At 44.9% G+C, this 17,205-nt stretch overlaps 1 protein-coding gene across 1 annotated transcript in view; it reads left to right on the top strand.

Moving 5' to 3' along the window:
- The window catches only part of LOC139306974 (dystrophin-like), a 100,034-nt gene that overhangs the window by 51,711 nt on the left and 31,118 nt on the right, over window positions 1-17,205 (top strand). The window contains exons 22-29 of the mRNA XM_070930936.1: window positions 4,563-4,708; window positions 11,074-11,174; window positions 11,391-11,502; window positions 11,615-11,728; window positions 12,138-12,293; window positions 12,379-12,549; window positions 14,950-15,132; window positions 16,764-16,898. Coding sequence (XP_070787037.1) covers window positions 4,563-4,708; window positions 11,074-11,174; window positions 11,391-11,502; window positions 11,615-11,728; window positions 12,138-12,293; window positions 12,379-12,549; window positions 14,950-15,132; window positions 16,764-16,898 — 1,118 coding nt within the window. The remainder of the gene's footprint in view (window positions 1-4,562; window positions 4,709-11,073; window positions 11,175-11,390; window positions 11,503-11,614; window positions 11,729-12,137; window positions 12,294-12,378; window positions 12,550-14,949; window positions 15,133-16,763; window positions 16,899-17,205) is intronic.

Here is a 17,205-nt window from a genome sequence, read left to right as displayed (position 1 = left end):
CTGCTGACTGCGTTGTCTATATTTTGTGGCTCTACGGGTCGCTCACTCACACTGCTGTGCGTTCATAATGGAACGCAATTGGGCCTTTTTAAAATACTATTATTAGGAGACTTATCCCAGCTTTAATCATATAATGACATGATATTTGGATGAATGAACAATGCGATACAGTGCAAGCATTAGGTGTATTTAACAATGAAATTACAAAATCTTCCTCTTCTTCGGCGCCCCTTTAGCTGGTGGCCCCCCTAAGTGACCACCTTGCTTCCTGATGCTTTATATATCCTATGCTAGTTGTCACAAGTAACCAAGATGGCGACAATCTCCAAGGCACACATACATAGGACTGGCACTTGTTATGTGTTTACCGAGACTGAGTTCCCAGGCCTGTGCAGGACTCTGGATCCAGCTCTTTAGAGGATATAAGTGACTGTTCAGTTTCCCGCTGCTGAAAGTCAGCCTTGACAGCCTGCTGTAGCCCACACACCGTATCAGACGGATACGGAGTGGCAAATGTCTCTACCCACAACAGCACCAGCAAGCCGACATTCAGCACAGACACACTTGTTGTGGTTGTTGGAATACAGAGCGACTGCTTTGAGATCACGCAGACAGATCTGCAGCCTACAGCAGCGTCTCTCAGTGTGGGTCGATGCTGGGATGAATACCGCACTGTCTCCATATGATCTGCTCTCCAATTACCACCACAAAGCTTTTCTGTGTTTGATGTATTTGGCACGGCATTTTTGTAGAAGGTTGTTTGATAAGTCAATCCGCCAGAAAACATCACTTATTATGATGTATTGCTGATACTATCGTTATTATTTTATTCCTGAATTGGAGTCAAAGATGCAAACATGTTGAAATTACTCACAAACTGAATAGCCCTTTTCAGAATCATACGATAGCTCTAATTGCACGGCGAGGCTGCCTTTTATTGGAATGACCCAGGTGCAGCAAACATCCACCTTGTTCACGTATCCTTGGGCGAGACACTGAATGTCTGCCAGCTCCAGCGCTGAATTAATGCTCGCACTGACCTGACGTCTCTGCAGAGAGGGCAAGACAAAAGAGGATTTCTGTTAGGAATCACATTAAGAGATGATTAGGCTGATGGCAAACACATATTTGAATGTGACATTTTTTTCATGTATTTAGGCTTTATATTCAACAAAATACACTTTCATGAGATGCATGGAATGACATTGTAAGGAGTTAAAAGGAGTGAGATAGATGCAGCTTTGCAAACAGGCGAAGAGTTATTTGTTTAAGTTGAAAATCCTGAATCCAAAAACTCTCCGTTATTGCTCACTACCATCCATCCTCATCAACAACAAAGGAATAGCTCTACGTTTTGGGAAATGTGCTTTTTTTGCTTTATAGTCGACAAGAAGATGGATACCACTCTTGTGCATGTATGATAAATATGAAGCCAGCGGCTAGTTAGCTTAGCTTAGCATTTAATCTTCCCTTAAAAAAAAAAATGTTATGAAGCAGCTGTTTCATAAGTTAAAATCGGCTCACCTGTTTGCTTTGATATAAGAGAAAGATGTCAAAAGGCAAAACGTTACAAGCCGGTCAAATCTCTTTTATCCTTTCGCGGTTAAAAATGTCAACTTACTGTAAGTTCAGTCACGATAACTGTGTCACCAGCAGGCTTGCAATAATGTCACCTGTTTCTTTGGTTGTAGTAGCCGCTCGTAGCTTCCTCAGGACTTCTAGCTGGATGTAGCTCATGAATATATTATGAGAATTGGATGGCGGGCGCCCATTCATTTAAATTAAAACTGCTCACCAAGGGCATAAACCAAAAAATGCATCGTGTGACCCACTTTCTCCCACGGGGTTCCACTCACTTAATGGGATTAAAATGTACAACAAGGCGCACCAGTGCTCAGTGTGCCCTTCATTTATTTATTTGTTTCTTTATTCGGTTAGTTTTAACCGAATGTAGCTCAGTTTGTTATATTGACAAGGCCATCTAATAAATTATAGAGGGACCACCAATCAGAGCCCCCTGACGTGATGTTTTTTACCTAGTTTTTTACCTTTTAACTAGCCACTAGGTAAGATCCTGATAGGGTGAGGACACAGGGTTTTTTTTTCTTTTCTGTGCTTGATTTTTCTAATACAGGCAAATTGTAGTCAAGTTGGGGAGGTTAATTTGCCTTGAGATTATTCCGATTCTGCGGTAAATGATTTGGATAATATTAATAAATATAAAATGAGAAGTAATACTTTTCACAATTAGATCTCAGTTTACCTTAGGCGCTCTCTCGAGGACCCGGAGGGCTCTGGCGGTTCACCCCGGGGTAACAAGTAATGCCGAAGTTTCAAGCGATCTACGATCTGACAGGAATCGAGGAAAGTGTCTTTCCGAGGCTGTAATTTTCAGAGCCGTGAGCGTCATCCTGTCACAAGTCGGGTGACTCTGACTCAGCGCTCACCCATGTGGTTGCACCTTTTCACCTGCCTTCATGGTGAGCAGCCAGTGAGAGTGTCAGTGAGTCATTTAGTCCAATTTGTAGTGCTACTCTCACTGTGTGTGTGTGTGTGTGCGTGTGTGTGATGCTCACTGCGGCTTTCTCAGTGAAAACAATGACAATGAGACTTAATGAGACAGAAAAACAAGCTGAAAGCTGCGGCCATCAAGACAAGAAAAACTAAATCAGACACGCTGTGACAAAAACAAGAGCGGATAGGCATGTATATCAATGAGGGAGAGAATGAAATGAATGAAATGAGAAAACAAAAAAAGCATAACCTGGGAGAAAAGGATACCGAGGGAGAGAGGGAATGCAGAGAGTGTGGGAAGAAAGGAAGAGAGAGGGAGAGGCAGCTGGAGCGAGAAGAAAAGATAGAGAAAGATGCTGACAGCCCAGAGACAAACTCTTACTTCTTTGCACACTCAGACGGCTTCTTCCCTCGTGCCACACTGCGCTTTTCTCACCCACGCCAGGGCCGAGATATCCAACGCACACATTTAACTACTCGCACGTGGATCGGTGCGAGCGTGTGCGCAGACACAAGCAGGCAGATTGCTGTGCCAAACTCAAGCACAGCTGAGAAAGCATATAGAAAAGAATTTCTCTGAAAGGAATGCTGCACTTATTTAAATGATACTTTTTTTCTTCTTTTTTTTTGCCCCCCCCCCCTTTGTGGCTTTCTTTCTCTTTCTGTCTCTGAAGTCAGTTCAGGTAAGGTCAGCACATTTCAAGCTCCAATCAGGGACGCTTTGTTAGCACGAATTGAAAAGAGTCTGTTTGCCAGTCATCCATGATAGAAATATAAAAATCATAAACTGCGGTGAATGCAAGAGTCAGAAGTATTCAAAATGAAGAAATCAACATTTCACACATGGAACACTTACAAGCAGGAAAATGTTATTTTCAGATTTTTTTCAGCAGTGTCCTATGAGGAACTACTGGCTGCTGGTTTAGGTGTGACAACAGCGAGAAGCACAAAGACGGCAAGAATCATCCACCGACATGCTAACTACGTAGCTAACTACACTGACTGCGCTCTAGCTTGCAAAGTTCCTGATTGGTTGAAGTTAGCCCCTGATAGACGGTGATACACAGGTGATTCATCCGATCACCTGCCAAGTATTTTTTGACAGCGCCTGCCCTTTTTGCAAAACCGTTGCCAAAGGACGACTTCTCAGATTGTTCTGTGTAACAAACCATCTGGGGCATCAGGTTACTACATAGACATCCGCAATAGATACAAGAAAAAAAGTCTTGAGAGTCTACAGCCAGCTTCTCTAAAGCTTTTTCATTGAGGCAGGTGAAAGACATGATGCATGATGAATGCATGCACGCACCTGATCAAAAATATATGACGGCCACTCATGAGAATATCTGTCTCGTCCGGATTGAGTTGAAAGTGAAAAGAAGAAAAGTGGTTGCAATCCACTGTTCTCTAATATGCACCATAGCAAGCTCAGTGGGCTTTATTGGAAGGAATAGCTGTGTGTCGTCAGCATAAAAATGAAATTAGATGCCATGGTGGCCTATTGTGAGCATATATAGGGAAAATAAAGGACCCAAAATGGACCCTTGAGGCACTCCAAACCAAATTTTGGCCAAGGAAGAGATGTGATCATATATATATGGAAACACAGAACCAGTTTAGGGCAATGCCAGAAATTCCAGCCCAGCACCTCGGCCAGTCAATAACAATGCATTGGTTGATTGTGTCGATTGATTTGTTTCAATTTCAGTTTTATTTATACAGAGCTAGACCATAATCTTTATAAGTAAATCGAGTGAAACTGAAATAGAGCACATCCCAGCAAAAGAGGGCTTTTTCCCTCAATGGGTTCTTTCCAATTGCACACAAAGGCAGAAAAATAATACAGACAAATAATAGTCATTAATCAACAATTATTTCAAAGGAACTTTCCAGCAAACACAATCTAGCACAGCAGCATGTTCACACTGCAGGAGAGAAGCACTCAGGATGGTATCTGTCCATGTGTTTGGATATTTAAGCAGAAAGTGTCATCCATTCCGGCAGCCTCTCTCTGACATATCTCTCTGTCTCTCCCTGTCTGTCTCTAGTTTTGGAGAGCTTGCCCCCGGCTCGTTATAAGGAAACCATATCAACACTGTTGGCATGGTTACAACAGTGCGAGGCCAAGCTGGCCATCCCTTCCATGGCCGTTACAGAGTATCCTATTATGGAGCAGAGACTGAAGGATGTTCAGGTACACACACACACACACACACACACACACACTCCCACACTAAGGTCTGTAGTTGAGTGATGTATTCCTGTTTTAATATCTTATCTGGAGTTTGCGTGCATTCAGAAGTTATGAAAGTTATGTGCTGTCAGAGCCAAATAAATGTTTTTGGGGTCACACGGTATGAAAGGATAGTAACACATATATACTGTACTATGGGACATTGACTGTATTGTAATGTGTATTTATCTCTCTATATCTTTCAGTATTTATATGGAAGTAGTGTTGCAGCGAGGAAGTTAATCAGATGAATTACATTTATTGAAATGACTGTTTTTGATGCTGAAACTCATCAAAATTGTAGATCTTCTATAAGCAGTTTTGTTCCGACTCACAAATGTTGTGGTTATACACTCTCTGAATAAGTCGGATCAACTGAGAGAATGCACGCTTATGACCATTACTCACCAGTCTTACATCTCGGCATGCATAAAGATGTGAAACATAGACAGCATGCAAATGAGAATATCCACACCCCCTGGCCATTATTTGAGACTGCTTTTGTTTGAAAAAATACAGCACTTACCGCATCACATACCAGCCGACACACACCATCACAATTTTTCAATGTTGCACTACCTACCGTGTGTTTGACAGTTAGTGCACCAGCAAGTGGGGTCAATTAGGCTAGCGGTTCAAGGCAATGTCACAAAAGAGTCTGGGACTGAAAACCTTCATATTTTCAACCTCGTTACCATACTCATACCCTTTTTCAGTGCTTACACGCCATCTGGCGTTTCAACCGCTTACAGTGCACACACATGAACTGCCTTCAGCGCTTCCGCTTCGTCTGAAATTTGATGCAACCCTCAAATCGCAATCATCGTTTGCTTTTTGAACTTACAGTTCCACTGCTTTCATTCTGTGCTTTTTTTTAAATGCAGGTTCCACTGCTCCCAGTAATTACACTTGAACTGATATTTAACACGTCTCTTGTATCTTGTTCTTCAGCGCACAAGTCAACTGCGTTCATCCCCACACCGCCTTTTACACTTTGAGATCATTGCAGTGGTTAATCCTCAACTGCCATCATCTCCTACATTTCAACTGACACTTCAACTGCTAAAGTGCTTACATTTAAACTGTGACTCTTACCACATTTCGCCACTCTTTTTAACTTGTTTATGTTGTTTCAAAAGCTCGACATGTTAAGACATTTTAGCCATTTTAGCTCATCACTTCATTTATCAGGGCTTAGACCACGCGGTGTAGTGTAGTGTAGTGTAGTAGCAACTCACTATGTGGTATGAATCACAGGTAATTGTGCTGTTAGGTGGGTATACTGTAATCCCATTATCCACTTGGAGTCAACAGTGATTCGGCTGATAGGCGGATTTGCTCTGTATCACCGTGTATGCTCTTGACAAAACTGCCGCTCAGGTCTGTTTACAAATTCCCATAAAATGCCAAAATGGGCCTGGCCCTACAATCCTGTGGGGCTGTGTAACACTGTAATCAGTTTTTACTACGAGCAGTAAAGTTATACTGCCACCGGCGACGCCAAACTGCCAAAGCAGCACTCTTTCAAAGGATGCGCTTCCGCCGCTCTTTGAGGTAGCAGGCAGGGGATAAAGAAGGGAGAGAAAACAGATGACACGCCCCATTAACCAAGAGTCTGATTCATACCCACAACCCTTGTGAGTAAATTGCTTGCATCTGATACACTGGGACATCCCCAAATCACAGTTGTACACACAAAATCCCTGTTGAACGAATCATTAAGGCAGATGGAGTGTCCTTTTTCAAAAGAAGAGGTCATTTTCAACTAAGTTTGCTTGAGACATAACCAGGTGTTAATGGCAAAGGAAATTGCAAGACCCAGCTCACCTCCACCTCCCGTTATTACGATGATTCATCTTTTTTTCCCCCCTCTTTTATTTATTTATTTCTCCTATCCCTATTCTTATTTACTTTCTTAGAACGATTTTTTTTTCTTTTTTTTCTGTGCCGTAACCCCCCTCACACGCCCTCACATTCACGCATGCATACAGTAAATGTAAATTCTCAAATACCGGCCAGGGCCTTTATTTATCCCGACTGCAAAAGGTCCCAGGCCTTTATCTCTAAATCCCTCTGTTTGATAAGTGTATTTGGTCATATAGCCACCGTGTTTTCTCATCTGCTCCCGTTTGCAATGTTAAATTGTTGCTACCGCATTATGCTCTCGATACAAACTCAGCAAATCCAAATTAAAAGCCTGCTAACATGGCAGTGGGCAGAATGCCTTCATTTCCAAACCAGGATGTCATTGTGAGACATTTGCAGGACCGTCGTGCGGAAAATTCAGCGGCGGCTGTGACGGCCTTCATTCGTTCGTGGCGACCGCACCCCTGGGCATTATTTGAGACTCGCTGTGTTTCACAGCTGGGGACGCTAGCAAGTGGGGTCAGTCTAGGCTGGCGGTTCAAGGCAATGTCACAAAAGAGGATATTCGATTTCTTTGCAAAGCCTCCCTTTGAACCAGTTAAGCGCCTGAGAGGGAGAGAGACAAAGACAGAAACGACAGCTGACAAGTTGACACCTGTACCCCCCCCCCCAACCCGCCCCCCCCCCCCCACCCTTGGTAGTGCTACCACTCTTCCTACTCAAAAGGCAGGTGCAGTGTCCTTCAGACCACCAGAGAATTATGCATTCCCTGTCCCAAAAAAATCACCAGGGAGCGCTTCACTCGCTCCTGCAGGGCCGCCTGGTTCAAAGAGTGTGTGCGGTGACTGACAGCATTGTGTGCAGTGTGACTGAAAGATGCTTTGTGAACATTTAAATCTTCTCCTTTTGTTAATAACAACAATATAAAATAACAGCTCGTTTGCCGTCCTGTATCCTGTGTGAACTGTCAAGCTCCACCAGCGAAACTAAACTGCACCGTCACAAACCCTAAAAGCGAGCGGCGAGAATTCGGCGGCAAACCCAATGTTTTTGTGAAACCCGCCTTGCATCTGCTTAACATGCAGAGAGCAGGCCCAGAGCTGGTCTGCCCGCCGGTGTGTGTTTGTCTACAACTCCGCAATTATGAGAGGCGGGTGAGCGAAATCCCGGTGGAGCAAATCAGTGTCTCTGTTTATCACAATATCTACCTACAGATGCACACAAACTCCGAAAAACCGTCAGTACGTATACAATACTGAGGCGAATACACACACACACACACACGGTCCTCTTTCATTGTGTCAACGTTGATCCGTAGTTCCCGTCAGAAGACGACAAGGGCTTTTATTTTTTTTTATTACTTTGTTGTTGTCTTAGAAGTGTTGATTTTTTTATCTTCAACTTAAGTCAAGGTCACACCATAGAGGAAAGTGTGTGTGTGTGTGTGATAATGGTCTTGTAGCGTAGCAGGGAGATCAAGCCTTGCAGCCTGAGATTAATTAAAGTTGATTGTAGATAATAATTAGGAATTCATTCTGCATACTGATAAGCCGGCATTCATTTCCAGCACTGTTTGGAATCTGTTTCCCTCTCTCATCGCTCACACAGGACAGGACTTAAGCCGGCACGCGCGCGCGTGTGTGTGTGTGTGTGTGTGTGTGTGTGTGTGTGTGGTCGGAAAACCCTCCCTTAAGCAGATGACAGCATCACCCCTCACTCTCTCGTCAACTTTGCTCAATGAAATAATGAGCGCTCCCCGTCAGGTGTGTTTGAATCCTGACCCACTGTTCGAAATAAAAAAAAACAAACAAACCCAGAACTCTAGCAGATATTAAAAACAGCCATGATGGGTCGAGGTAACTTGACAGCTTGAAGAGAGACGCTTATTAATATCAGCCACAGCTACTGGTCGAAGTTATTAATGGCCTGGTAGCAGCACTCGATCACTCCCTATAATGTTGGTGTTATTACATCTTGTGATTGATTTGTGATTTTGCAGTAGGGTGGCGTGAGCTATATATATCGTTGATTGAGGACTGCAATTCGCTTCTCAAAGCCCAAGATGCTGTCGACAAATGTTTGGTTTTTGTCCGAACAAACAGTCCCAAATCCAACGATATTTAGTTGGATGTGAAACACAATGAAGAATCTGGAGCCAATGGATGTTACATCAGTTTCAAGAATCACATTCTCCTAGTTAAACTTTCATTACTATCAGATCAATAATGACAGTGTATAATAATATACTATAAATTGATCCTGGTCCCCATATATTGTTTATTGCAACAAAAATCCCGGGGGGGGGGGGGGGGGGGGGTTCAAGTGAAACTCGAGCTGTTAACGGCCTGTATAGACTTTGAAACGAGTTACATATGTAACTATGGTTCTATGAATTCTGGATATGACCATCAGATGTTATATAACTAGACATTAAGATAGAGATCGAGGAACACTGGAGCAATGATGTGACTGAGCTGTGGGGGGGGGGGGGGGTTGATGTGTCATACATATATATATATCTCATCATGTTACCCCAGCCCTATAGGAGGAAGGCTGTCCATCGACGTCGACAGCGCGGTCAGGTTCAAATAAGTCACAGGGATTGTTACGCTTTGCATCTGGATCCCTAATCCAATAGAGGGAGCTCACTCATCTCAAACTTGTGTGTGGGACTCATTTGAGTCAGTCACAGGAAGAAAATCATTGAGAGAAAGGAGGAGGAAAGAAAAGAGGGAGCGGGGGGGGGGGGGGGGGGGGGGGGGGGGGGGGGGGGGGGGGGCACCAAACTCCCTGCTTGGGATTCAGTGTTGCAGCAGAAGGATTGTGGGTAAGCCATAATAACTGACGGATGTCCTGTCCAGGGGCTGTGCTTGAACTAAGCTAAACTAAGCCTCTGAGCCACCTTGGTGTGAACGCCCCCCCCCCCCCCATCCAAAAAAAAAAAAACCCTTCCACTGCAACCCACCTAAAATTCACCTCACCTATCCACTTTGTAATCCGTCCCGCACAGCAGGAGAAGCAAAATCAAACCGTGTGAAAGGGCTTCCATTACAAACTGTTAAACGCGGCAGCCAAGTGTTGCGGCGGCTCACAACCTCTCATGCTCGCCGGCCCTCACCCCCCCCTCCCCCTCCTCCATCTCACCCCGCTCAATACTGGGCAATGTAACAGCTCAAATGACTTTTAGCCCAAAGCATTTCAGCTCCATGGCATTTACATGAGGCATGGGGGCTCACATAGATAGATGGTTATTCGATAAATCAGACGGAGATGTGAGACTACAGAGACTTGCTGATAAATGTGTCAAGGAGACGCCAGCATGAGGATTGATTTTTGGAGCGCCGGGCAACTCTGTCCTGAGTATGAGGCCGGGTAAACATGCGGTTCATATGCTATAAAGTGCATGAATTCATTTTAGGATTAGAGATGCTTCATATTATTGCATTTGGATTTAATGATGGAATATATTTAGAATGATTTTATGATTCTTTTTGAACAACACCTGAATGTCACCAGTGGATGATGTGTTTTCATAGAACCTCACATACACACACTCAAATATGATGTATCCACTGATATAGAAAAATACATAATGCATATTTGAACAAATAGATCTCAACAGATTCTGCATGGAAGGGTGTGTGTGTGTAAGAGATGCAGCCAAATATATACAGTATTATTCAGAGAATGTGCCCTGAAACGGATACAAACAGCACCCGACTTCTTCTCAGAGTCGTCACTCAGTCAAATAAAATAACAAAGACATCGAACACACACTGTCACGCTTTCCAACGTCCATCGAGGACGAATGCCTATAAATCCTTGAAATTGAAATTGCATGAAAAAAGGCGCTTCTTCTAACTTCAGACTTTTTTCCTCTGGTATCGGAGTAATCCAGTGATTGTTGTCCGTGCAGTGTATACAGGATCGACTTGCAGCCAAAGCAGCGTGACTTAACACGATGCAGATTGGACAAAATGTAAACGAACATGTATTTTTTTAGAGGTGGGGTTCGAGTACATTTGTTGCTTAAAAATGAAGACAAGAAACATTTCAGTCGCAGAGGACAATATTCAGGGCCCTTTAATTTGCATTTGATCCTGGATTAAACTCCGACTGGTGCACAAAAGAGTGTTTCAGTCTAGCCTCATTAAATCGTGGAAACCCCCTATCTCCGGATTGATGGCAACAATTTGAATGCACTGTTCAGGACATGGTTGGTGTCAGAGACAATGTTGTTGGCCAGCCTTAACATGTCAATATGTGAATTTCTTAAGGGGTCGTCCGACAACTCAGGTTCAAATATTATATTATGTTGTGTTTTGTGAGTAGTTATATGAAGCGTAGATAACAATTTCAAATGTATAAATCCGAATATTCCTGGATGAGCACAGAACCACACAATATCTCTCTCTCTCTCTCTCTTTCTCATTCTCTCTCTCTCTCTCTCGCCCCTCAAGGCCCTGCAGGTGGCTCTGGCTGAACACCAGGGGGAGGTGGACTACCTGACCTCGGCCGTGGAGCAGGTCTTCCAGAAAGCTCCGCCAGACATCAGCCAGAAGTAAGACATGGCAAATAGTACTTATCTAAAAAGAAGTCACTGCATCTCAAAGTCTTTTGTTTACTGACACGCTTGTGACCCGCTAGTTTGGAACCAGCTGATATTTTACGCTGATTTTCAGTAGGAAATGGTCTAAACGGGAAGTCTGCATTAGTGATGCACCGGTAAAGAAGTATGTCACGTCACAAGCCAATAAGCTTCTGCAATTTCCCGCAGGTACCGCATCGAGATGGACGCGGTCATGGCGCGTTGGAAGCGACTCGGCACCACTCTGACAGACAACGCCCAGAGAATCCAGGAGCTCATGGCCAAACTGATGCAGTTTGAGGTGAGACTGCTTCGAGGGATCACCACATGTTGCCTGAGAGTCCGGTTTAGCAACCATGGAATACTCGCTGGTGGACTTAATCTCCGCACTCATTCTCGTCTCTCTCCACCAGAATGACGTAAAGACTTTGAAGAAGTGGATGGCAGACGTGGACGTGTTCCTGAATGAGGAATGGCCGGCGCTGGGAGACTCTGAAGCTCTGGAGAAACAGTTAGAGCAGTGCACGGTGAGGAAACCATGCAAACTGACTTTACTCTGGACTTAAACTATGGCTTGATATGGCCTTGTCTCGTTAAAAAAAAAATAAAAAGGAAATGAAAGGTTGTCAATACGACACTTCTCAATGGGGGGGCAGGTTGATAAAAGGTTGAGAATGGTTTGCACAGAGTAGATAAAAATAAAATCTTCTTGGGATAAAAAATGCCCCCGAGAATTCATAAAATAACCCTGAAAGTTCATAAAATATCCAAGACCCTATAAAATATCCCTCAAGGAAATGGATAGGAAATTGAAAATGAGCACCACTCGTAAAGAAAATGAAATCGAAAAAAATGCCCAACCAAAGACTTCTCATGAAGACCAAAATGTCGTAATTCACCTGTGTGTAACCTCCGCCCTGCACTCTGACTGGCCAGGCTCTGGTGAACGACATCCACACCATCCAACCCAGCGTCAACGGCATCAACGAAGTGGGCCTCTACCTCAAGAAAGAGGCCGAGCCGCCGTTTGCCATCCACATCCAGAAAGAACTGGACGAACTCAACGGCCAGTGGGAGAACGTCTGCAAACAGGTGCGCAACCTTCATCCAGAGGGTGCTTTTCCCGGCTTTCATGTGCCCATTCGACTTTGAGTGCTTGTGTCCTTGTGTGTCTTAGGCCTACGCTAAGAAGTCCGCTCTGAAGGGCGGCCTTGATAAGACCATGGCTCTGAGGAAGGAGATGCAGGAGATGCAGGAGTGGATCAATCAGGCCGAGGAAGACTACCTGGAGAGAGACTTCACATACAAGACGCCGGAAGAGCTTCGCAAGGCCGTGGAGGAGCTCAAGGTGGGTGCAAACCGGACACATAAGGTTGTGGAGGATCCGAGGGTGTGTTGGAGGCAGAGACGGAAATCAACTCAAAATGTGCTTTATTCACGTGACCGTGACCGTAAGTACAGTATTGACAAAGCGACTATCATTCAAAATCTCTTTAATGTAAACGTAATGGTGGGAAGCATGGAGGAAAATGGATGAAATCGTGGATAAAATGACAAGATTAGAGCCTACAGCCATGCTGACGGCTCTGTGAGCCAAATGCTAACATCACCTAGCATGTCGCCGTTTAAGAGGTGCAATGGTTACCGTGTTCACTGTGTTATTTTAGCGTAATAGCGCGCTAACATTTGCTAGTACGAAGTGAATGAGACCAAACTGTAACACAAGTGGAGTCCGTTTACCACGAAGTCCAGTCCGAAACTTGACTTGAGGACTTGATGATGGCGTGAGAAGAAAGGTCCGGGTGTCACCAAAGTCCCTAGGTATTCATTTCATGACTCTCCTTATCGCAGTTGTTGAGATATTTAAGTCTGGACCAAACCAAAGTGGTTGACACCCCTCACCATCTCAAGTTTTAGTTCTAATCCTGTAGGGTTATGTGTTCATTCGGTGTCAGTAGAGCCCTCTTTGGATTTCCCTGACATCTGCCCCCCCCCGATAATCATGATCTTGGTCCTCTCTATATTCACAGTGGAGGCCCAGATCTGACCGACTGCCGCTGTTCTTCCTCTTTTTCTCCGTCGCCCTGTTGTGATCCCGGTTAATTCCAGGTCGATAACGCCCCCGTCTGCTGGCCTCTCATTTCTTTGTTGAAGTTCAAAACCAGCTCTCTCTCTCTCTCTCTCTTTATCTTCTGCTCCTCGCTCACAGCTTTGTGTCCCTTTTTTTTTTTTTTCGCTCTCATTCCCTCCGTTCCTCAAGTTTGTATCAAACCGCATCGATTCTCCTATTCACCGCCGTACCTTATTTTTTAAATTATTTTTGGAGCTTTCACAACTTTAATGCGGCGCATTTGTGATGTAAATGTATGACACCGTTTTGCCTCGTGATATACCCATAAGCCTTGGCAGTAGCAGTCCCCTCGAAAAGAAGAAAAAAAAAAAGTTTACTTGACTTTACTAAATTAAAAATTGATTTCACTCTGCTTGCTCTCGCTAATCCCCCCCCCCCCCCCCCCCTCCTTTCACCTCCTCTTCCTCTCCTCTACTCCCCCTTTCTGCTCCGAGCTTAAAGGAAACTCCTTTCGTGAATCTGTTCTCTCGTTTATTCTCTTAATCCCCCCTCCCCGCCCCCTCTGTACTGCTCTCCTCCCTCCCTCGTTTGGGAAAGTATTAGCAACACTCCTTCATTCATTGATTCCTCGGCTTACTTTCTCACTCCGTCTCTCTCTTTCTCTCTGTCTCTTCACACCCGGTGGCTTTGTCAACAGAAGATACATTGATTCATTTTTTTTTTTTTTTCCCCCGTGCACCCATCCGTCCAACCATCAAGCCCTCTCTTTCTGTCTCCCTTCCTTCTTTTGCTCCTTATCTTTTGCCATCTGCCCCTCTTTCCTCTCGCTTTTTAAGACTTTTATTGATACGGCTCGTTAATGCGCTCGCGAGCCACGTCGACTGAACTCCAGGTCCTTTTCACGCAATTCCAGTGTCATTCCAGTTTTTTTCAGCCGCCGTTTTTACGCGGACACCGGCTTGCTTTCAGGTGTTGGAGGTGTAGATCTTCAGCAACAACATATTAACATCAGGGAACAAGCAGAGTTAAACTGTTTTTGACTGGATCTTATCGCTTTCTCGCTCAGTGTTCCATGGCGAGACACAAACACCAAAATTGTGCTCCGGTTTGCCAAACAGCAAAATCACGCTGAATTCTTCAATACAATCGACAAAATCCCCTCATACCTCGCCTTATATTCACACACATGCCCCGCAGCACGTCCTGTCTTGAAAGTCAAGAGAACTGTGTCGGAAGAACCAGAAATGATTATTCCGGCATGTTTCAACCTACCTGCCATATTCCCCTTAAATGAGGCCACTGGGCAATGAGCACATTTATGGGGACTGCGGCAGGTTGAAATACACCGGAACTTTTTTGTAGCGTATTGCAGCCTGGCAGAAGTGCGTCAAAACAGTTGAGAACAGTAAATTAGGTTTCTGGCTTCACCCTCTACACGTATCTGCAACAAACACCTGTACTTTCCTCTACGACAGTTCTACCAGAAACATTGTACTTTTTAAAATGTCCCAATATTTCCCATAACGGCTGAAGTTCCCAGTTGCATCGACCGGTGGACTGTTTGTGTTCATACTCCCCAAGCGGCCAATGCACTGTATCAGCTGCACAGGCGTTAGCTGTAAGCTAGCTCGCAAACTCGCGTCAATTCACGTCTCTCTTCCTCCGTCTCTCCATCAGAGGGCCCAGGAGGAGGTCCACTCCAAGGAGCTGAAGGTCAAACTCCTGACTGACAGCGTGAACAGTTTCATCGCCAAGGCGCCGCCCACGGCCCATGATGCCTTGCGGTCTGAGTTGGACGTGCTGACGGCCAACTACCAGCGCCTGTGCAGCCGCCTGGATGGGAAATGCAAAACTCTGGAGGTATGAAACTTTATCTGTCTCCCGTTTCCTGTCTTCTGTGTGATCATTTGGAAGGTAAAGACAAGGTGCACTTAAAAGATGGCGGGGAGGAAAGGAGGGAGGGTGTGTGTGTGTGGGTGCGTGTGTGTGTGTGTGTGTGTGTGTGTGTGCGTGCCCAAGGCAAAAACATGCTTACATATTGGGTCACAAACATCAGTGGCATCTCTAGAGGGCATGTTGCTGTGCATGTGGGTAGATGACTGTGTGTATGTGTGTGTGTGTGTGTGTGTGTGTGTTTTCAGAGGGTGTTTACAGTAAATTATAGATGAAGCGAGGTTGGCCAAGCAACACCTGTTGTCCTGCATTTTAGATGTTACCTTCAAATTGCCGGCTTTATCAAAAACAAATCAATTTTCATGAACGCCAGACCTTTTCAATGTTTAACGCTCAATCTGGAGGGTTATTGAGGAATTATGGGATGAGGAGTGATGGAGACGCAAGCTGAGTGCGTGTCGGGGGTTCCATTCTTCTCAGAGACAGATATCTGAAGACTAAAACTATCTGCATGGCTAAATGTTTAATCATTTGGGGCGAACTGACTCTGAAATATGTGCACAAGTGTGAAACAGCAACGGAATAAAAGCTTGCAAGATCATTTCATAAAAAAATAAAAGCTTAGAAAATACTCAAATATTAAAAGCAACCGAAGGCCAGTTGGATTGGAGGTGGACGGGCTATTCCAAAGGTTTCGGTGCTGAAGTCCTCAAACACTACAACGCCCTAAATGTGCTTTTTGGATGCTCTTTGGTTTCGTGTTTCATGCGTAATGACCGGCCTTCTCTGTGCAATCAGGCAACCATAAAATGTGTTTTCCGTATTAACACCTGTCGACCATTTTTTTGTTGCTGTGTTCAACCACGTCACGAGTGCAAATATTGTAAAACTGAGGACTACCTGTTGTAAGACAGAAAGTGTTTCGATTTTAGGTGGGGGTCTACCAAAAAAATAGTATAGTAGTCCACTTGTTGATGCTATAAACTTACATGCTGCCACCAACATCAGCCAATATTGCCGTGCACTTTTTTAGTATTGTTTGTTTTTTGTGTCCTTGTAAAGTGTGAAATCTGCTCAGAAGACCCCCCCACACCCCACCCCCATTAGCTTCGTTTTACATTTTTAGGAAGCCAGTTCAATCACTGCGGCCAACTGTTGCTAATTGGCAGATGGAAACAGACCCATCAAACACGTTGATGTCGAGCAGATGCCGGTGAATATGAAGCAACGCCGCGAGAAAGTTGAGACGGCGTCTGTAGTCGTCTGCCGCCACCTGTCCTTGTCTTTCCTCACCTCCTTCCTCCTTCCCTCCCCCCCTCTGCCCCCCCCCCCCCCCCCCCCCTCCATGCGAGTCTCCTCTCCATCTCCCCACTCTCCTCTCTGCCTCATGTTCCTGAGTATTAATTACCTCTGCGTCTTGGTATTCCTGATAATTCGACTTTACGGCTGACGTATTTCACTATTTGTCTGCCAGAATCATTAGGCTGCATCATCACTCTTTATTTATTTTTTAATCAATCCATTTACTAATCCTTTCGATCTCTGTCTCTTTCTGTGCCTCCTGATTATTTGTGTGTGTGTGTGTGTGTGTTTTGCAGGAGGTATGGGCGTGTTGGTGCGAGTTGCTCTCCTACCTGGAGCAGGAGAACGCCTTCCTGGACCAGCTGGAGCAGAAACTGGACGAGACGGAAAGCCTCCAGGGAGGAGCGGAGGAGCTGCAGGAGGCGCTGGATGTGAGTATGAAGGGGGGGGGGGCGGGGGGGGCACACTTTGCCGTAACAGAGCCTGTGTGCATATAGGGCGTGAGTGCAGGAAGGGGTTGATGTGATGCAATATGATAAGATGGTGTGCGCGTTAAATACTTGAGAGGGAAAAAATGAGAAGAAGCAGAACCGATGTGGGCCATGAGGCGGAGGAGAGGGCAGGTTGTGTGTGTGTGTTTTTTTTTCTTTTTTAAAATTCTCTCTATGAAGCAAGAGGCAGGGGTTGCTCCTGCTGGGCTCACACCCTGACCCTTATGCTGTGGGCCGGGGGGGCTGT

This window comes from Enoplosus armatus, chromosome 24 (genome assembly GCF_043641665.1).
Source record: "Enoplosus armatus isolate fEnoArm2 chromosome 24, fEnoArm2.hap1, whole genome shotgun sequence".
Taxonomy (NCBI): Eukaryota; Metazoa; Chordata; class Actinopteri; order Centrarchiformes; family Enoplosidae; genus Enoplosus; species Enoplosus armatus.
This window is presented reverse-complemented; position numbering and strand designations above follow the sequence as displayed.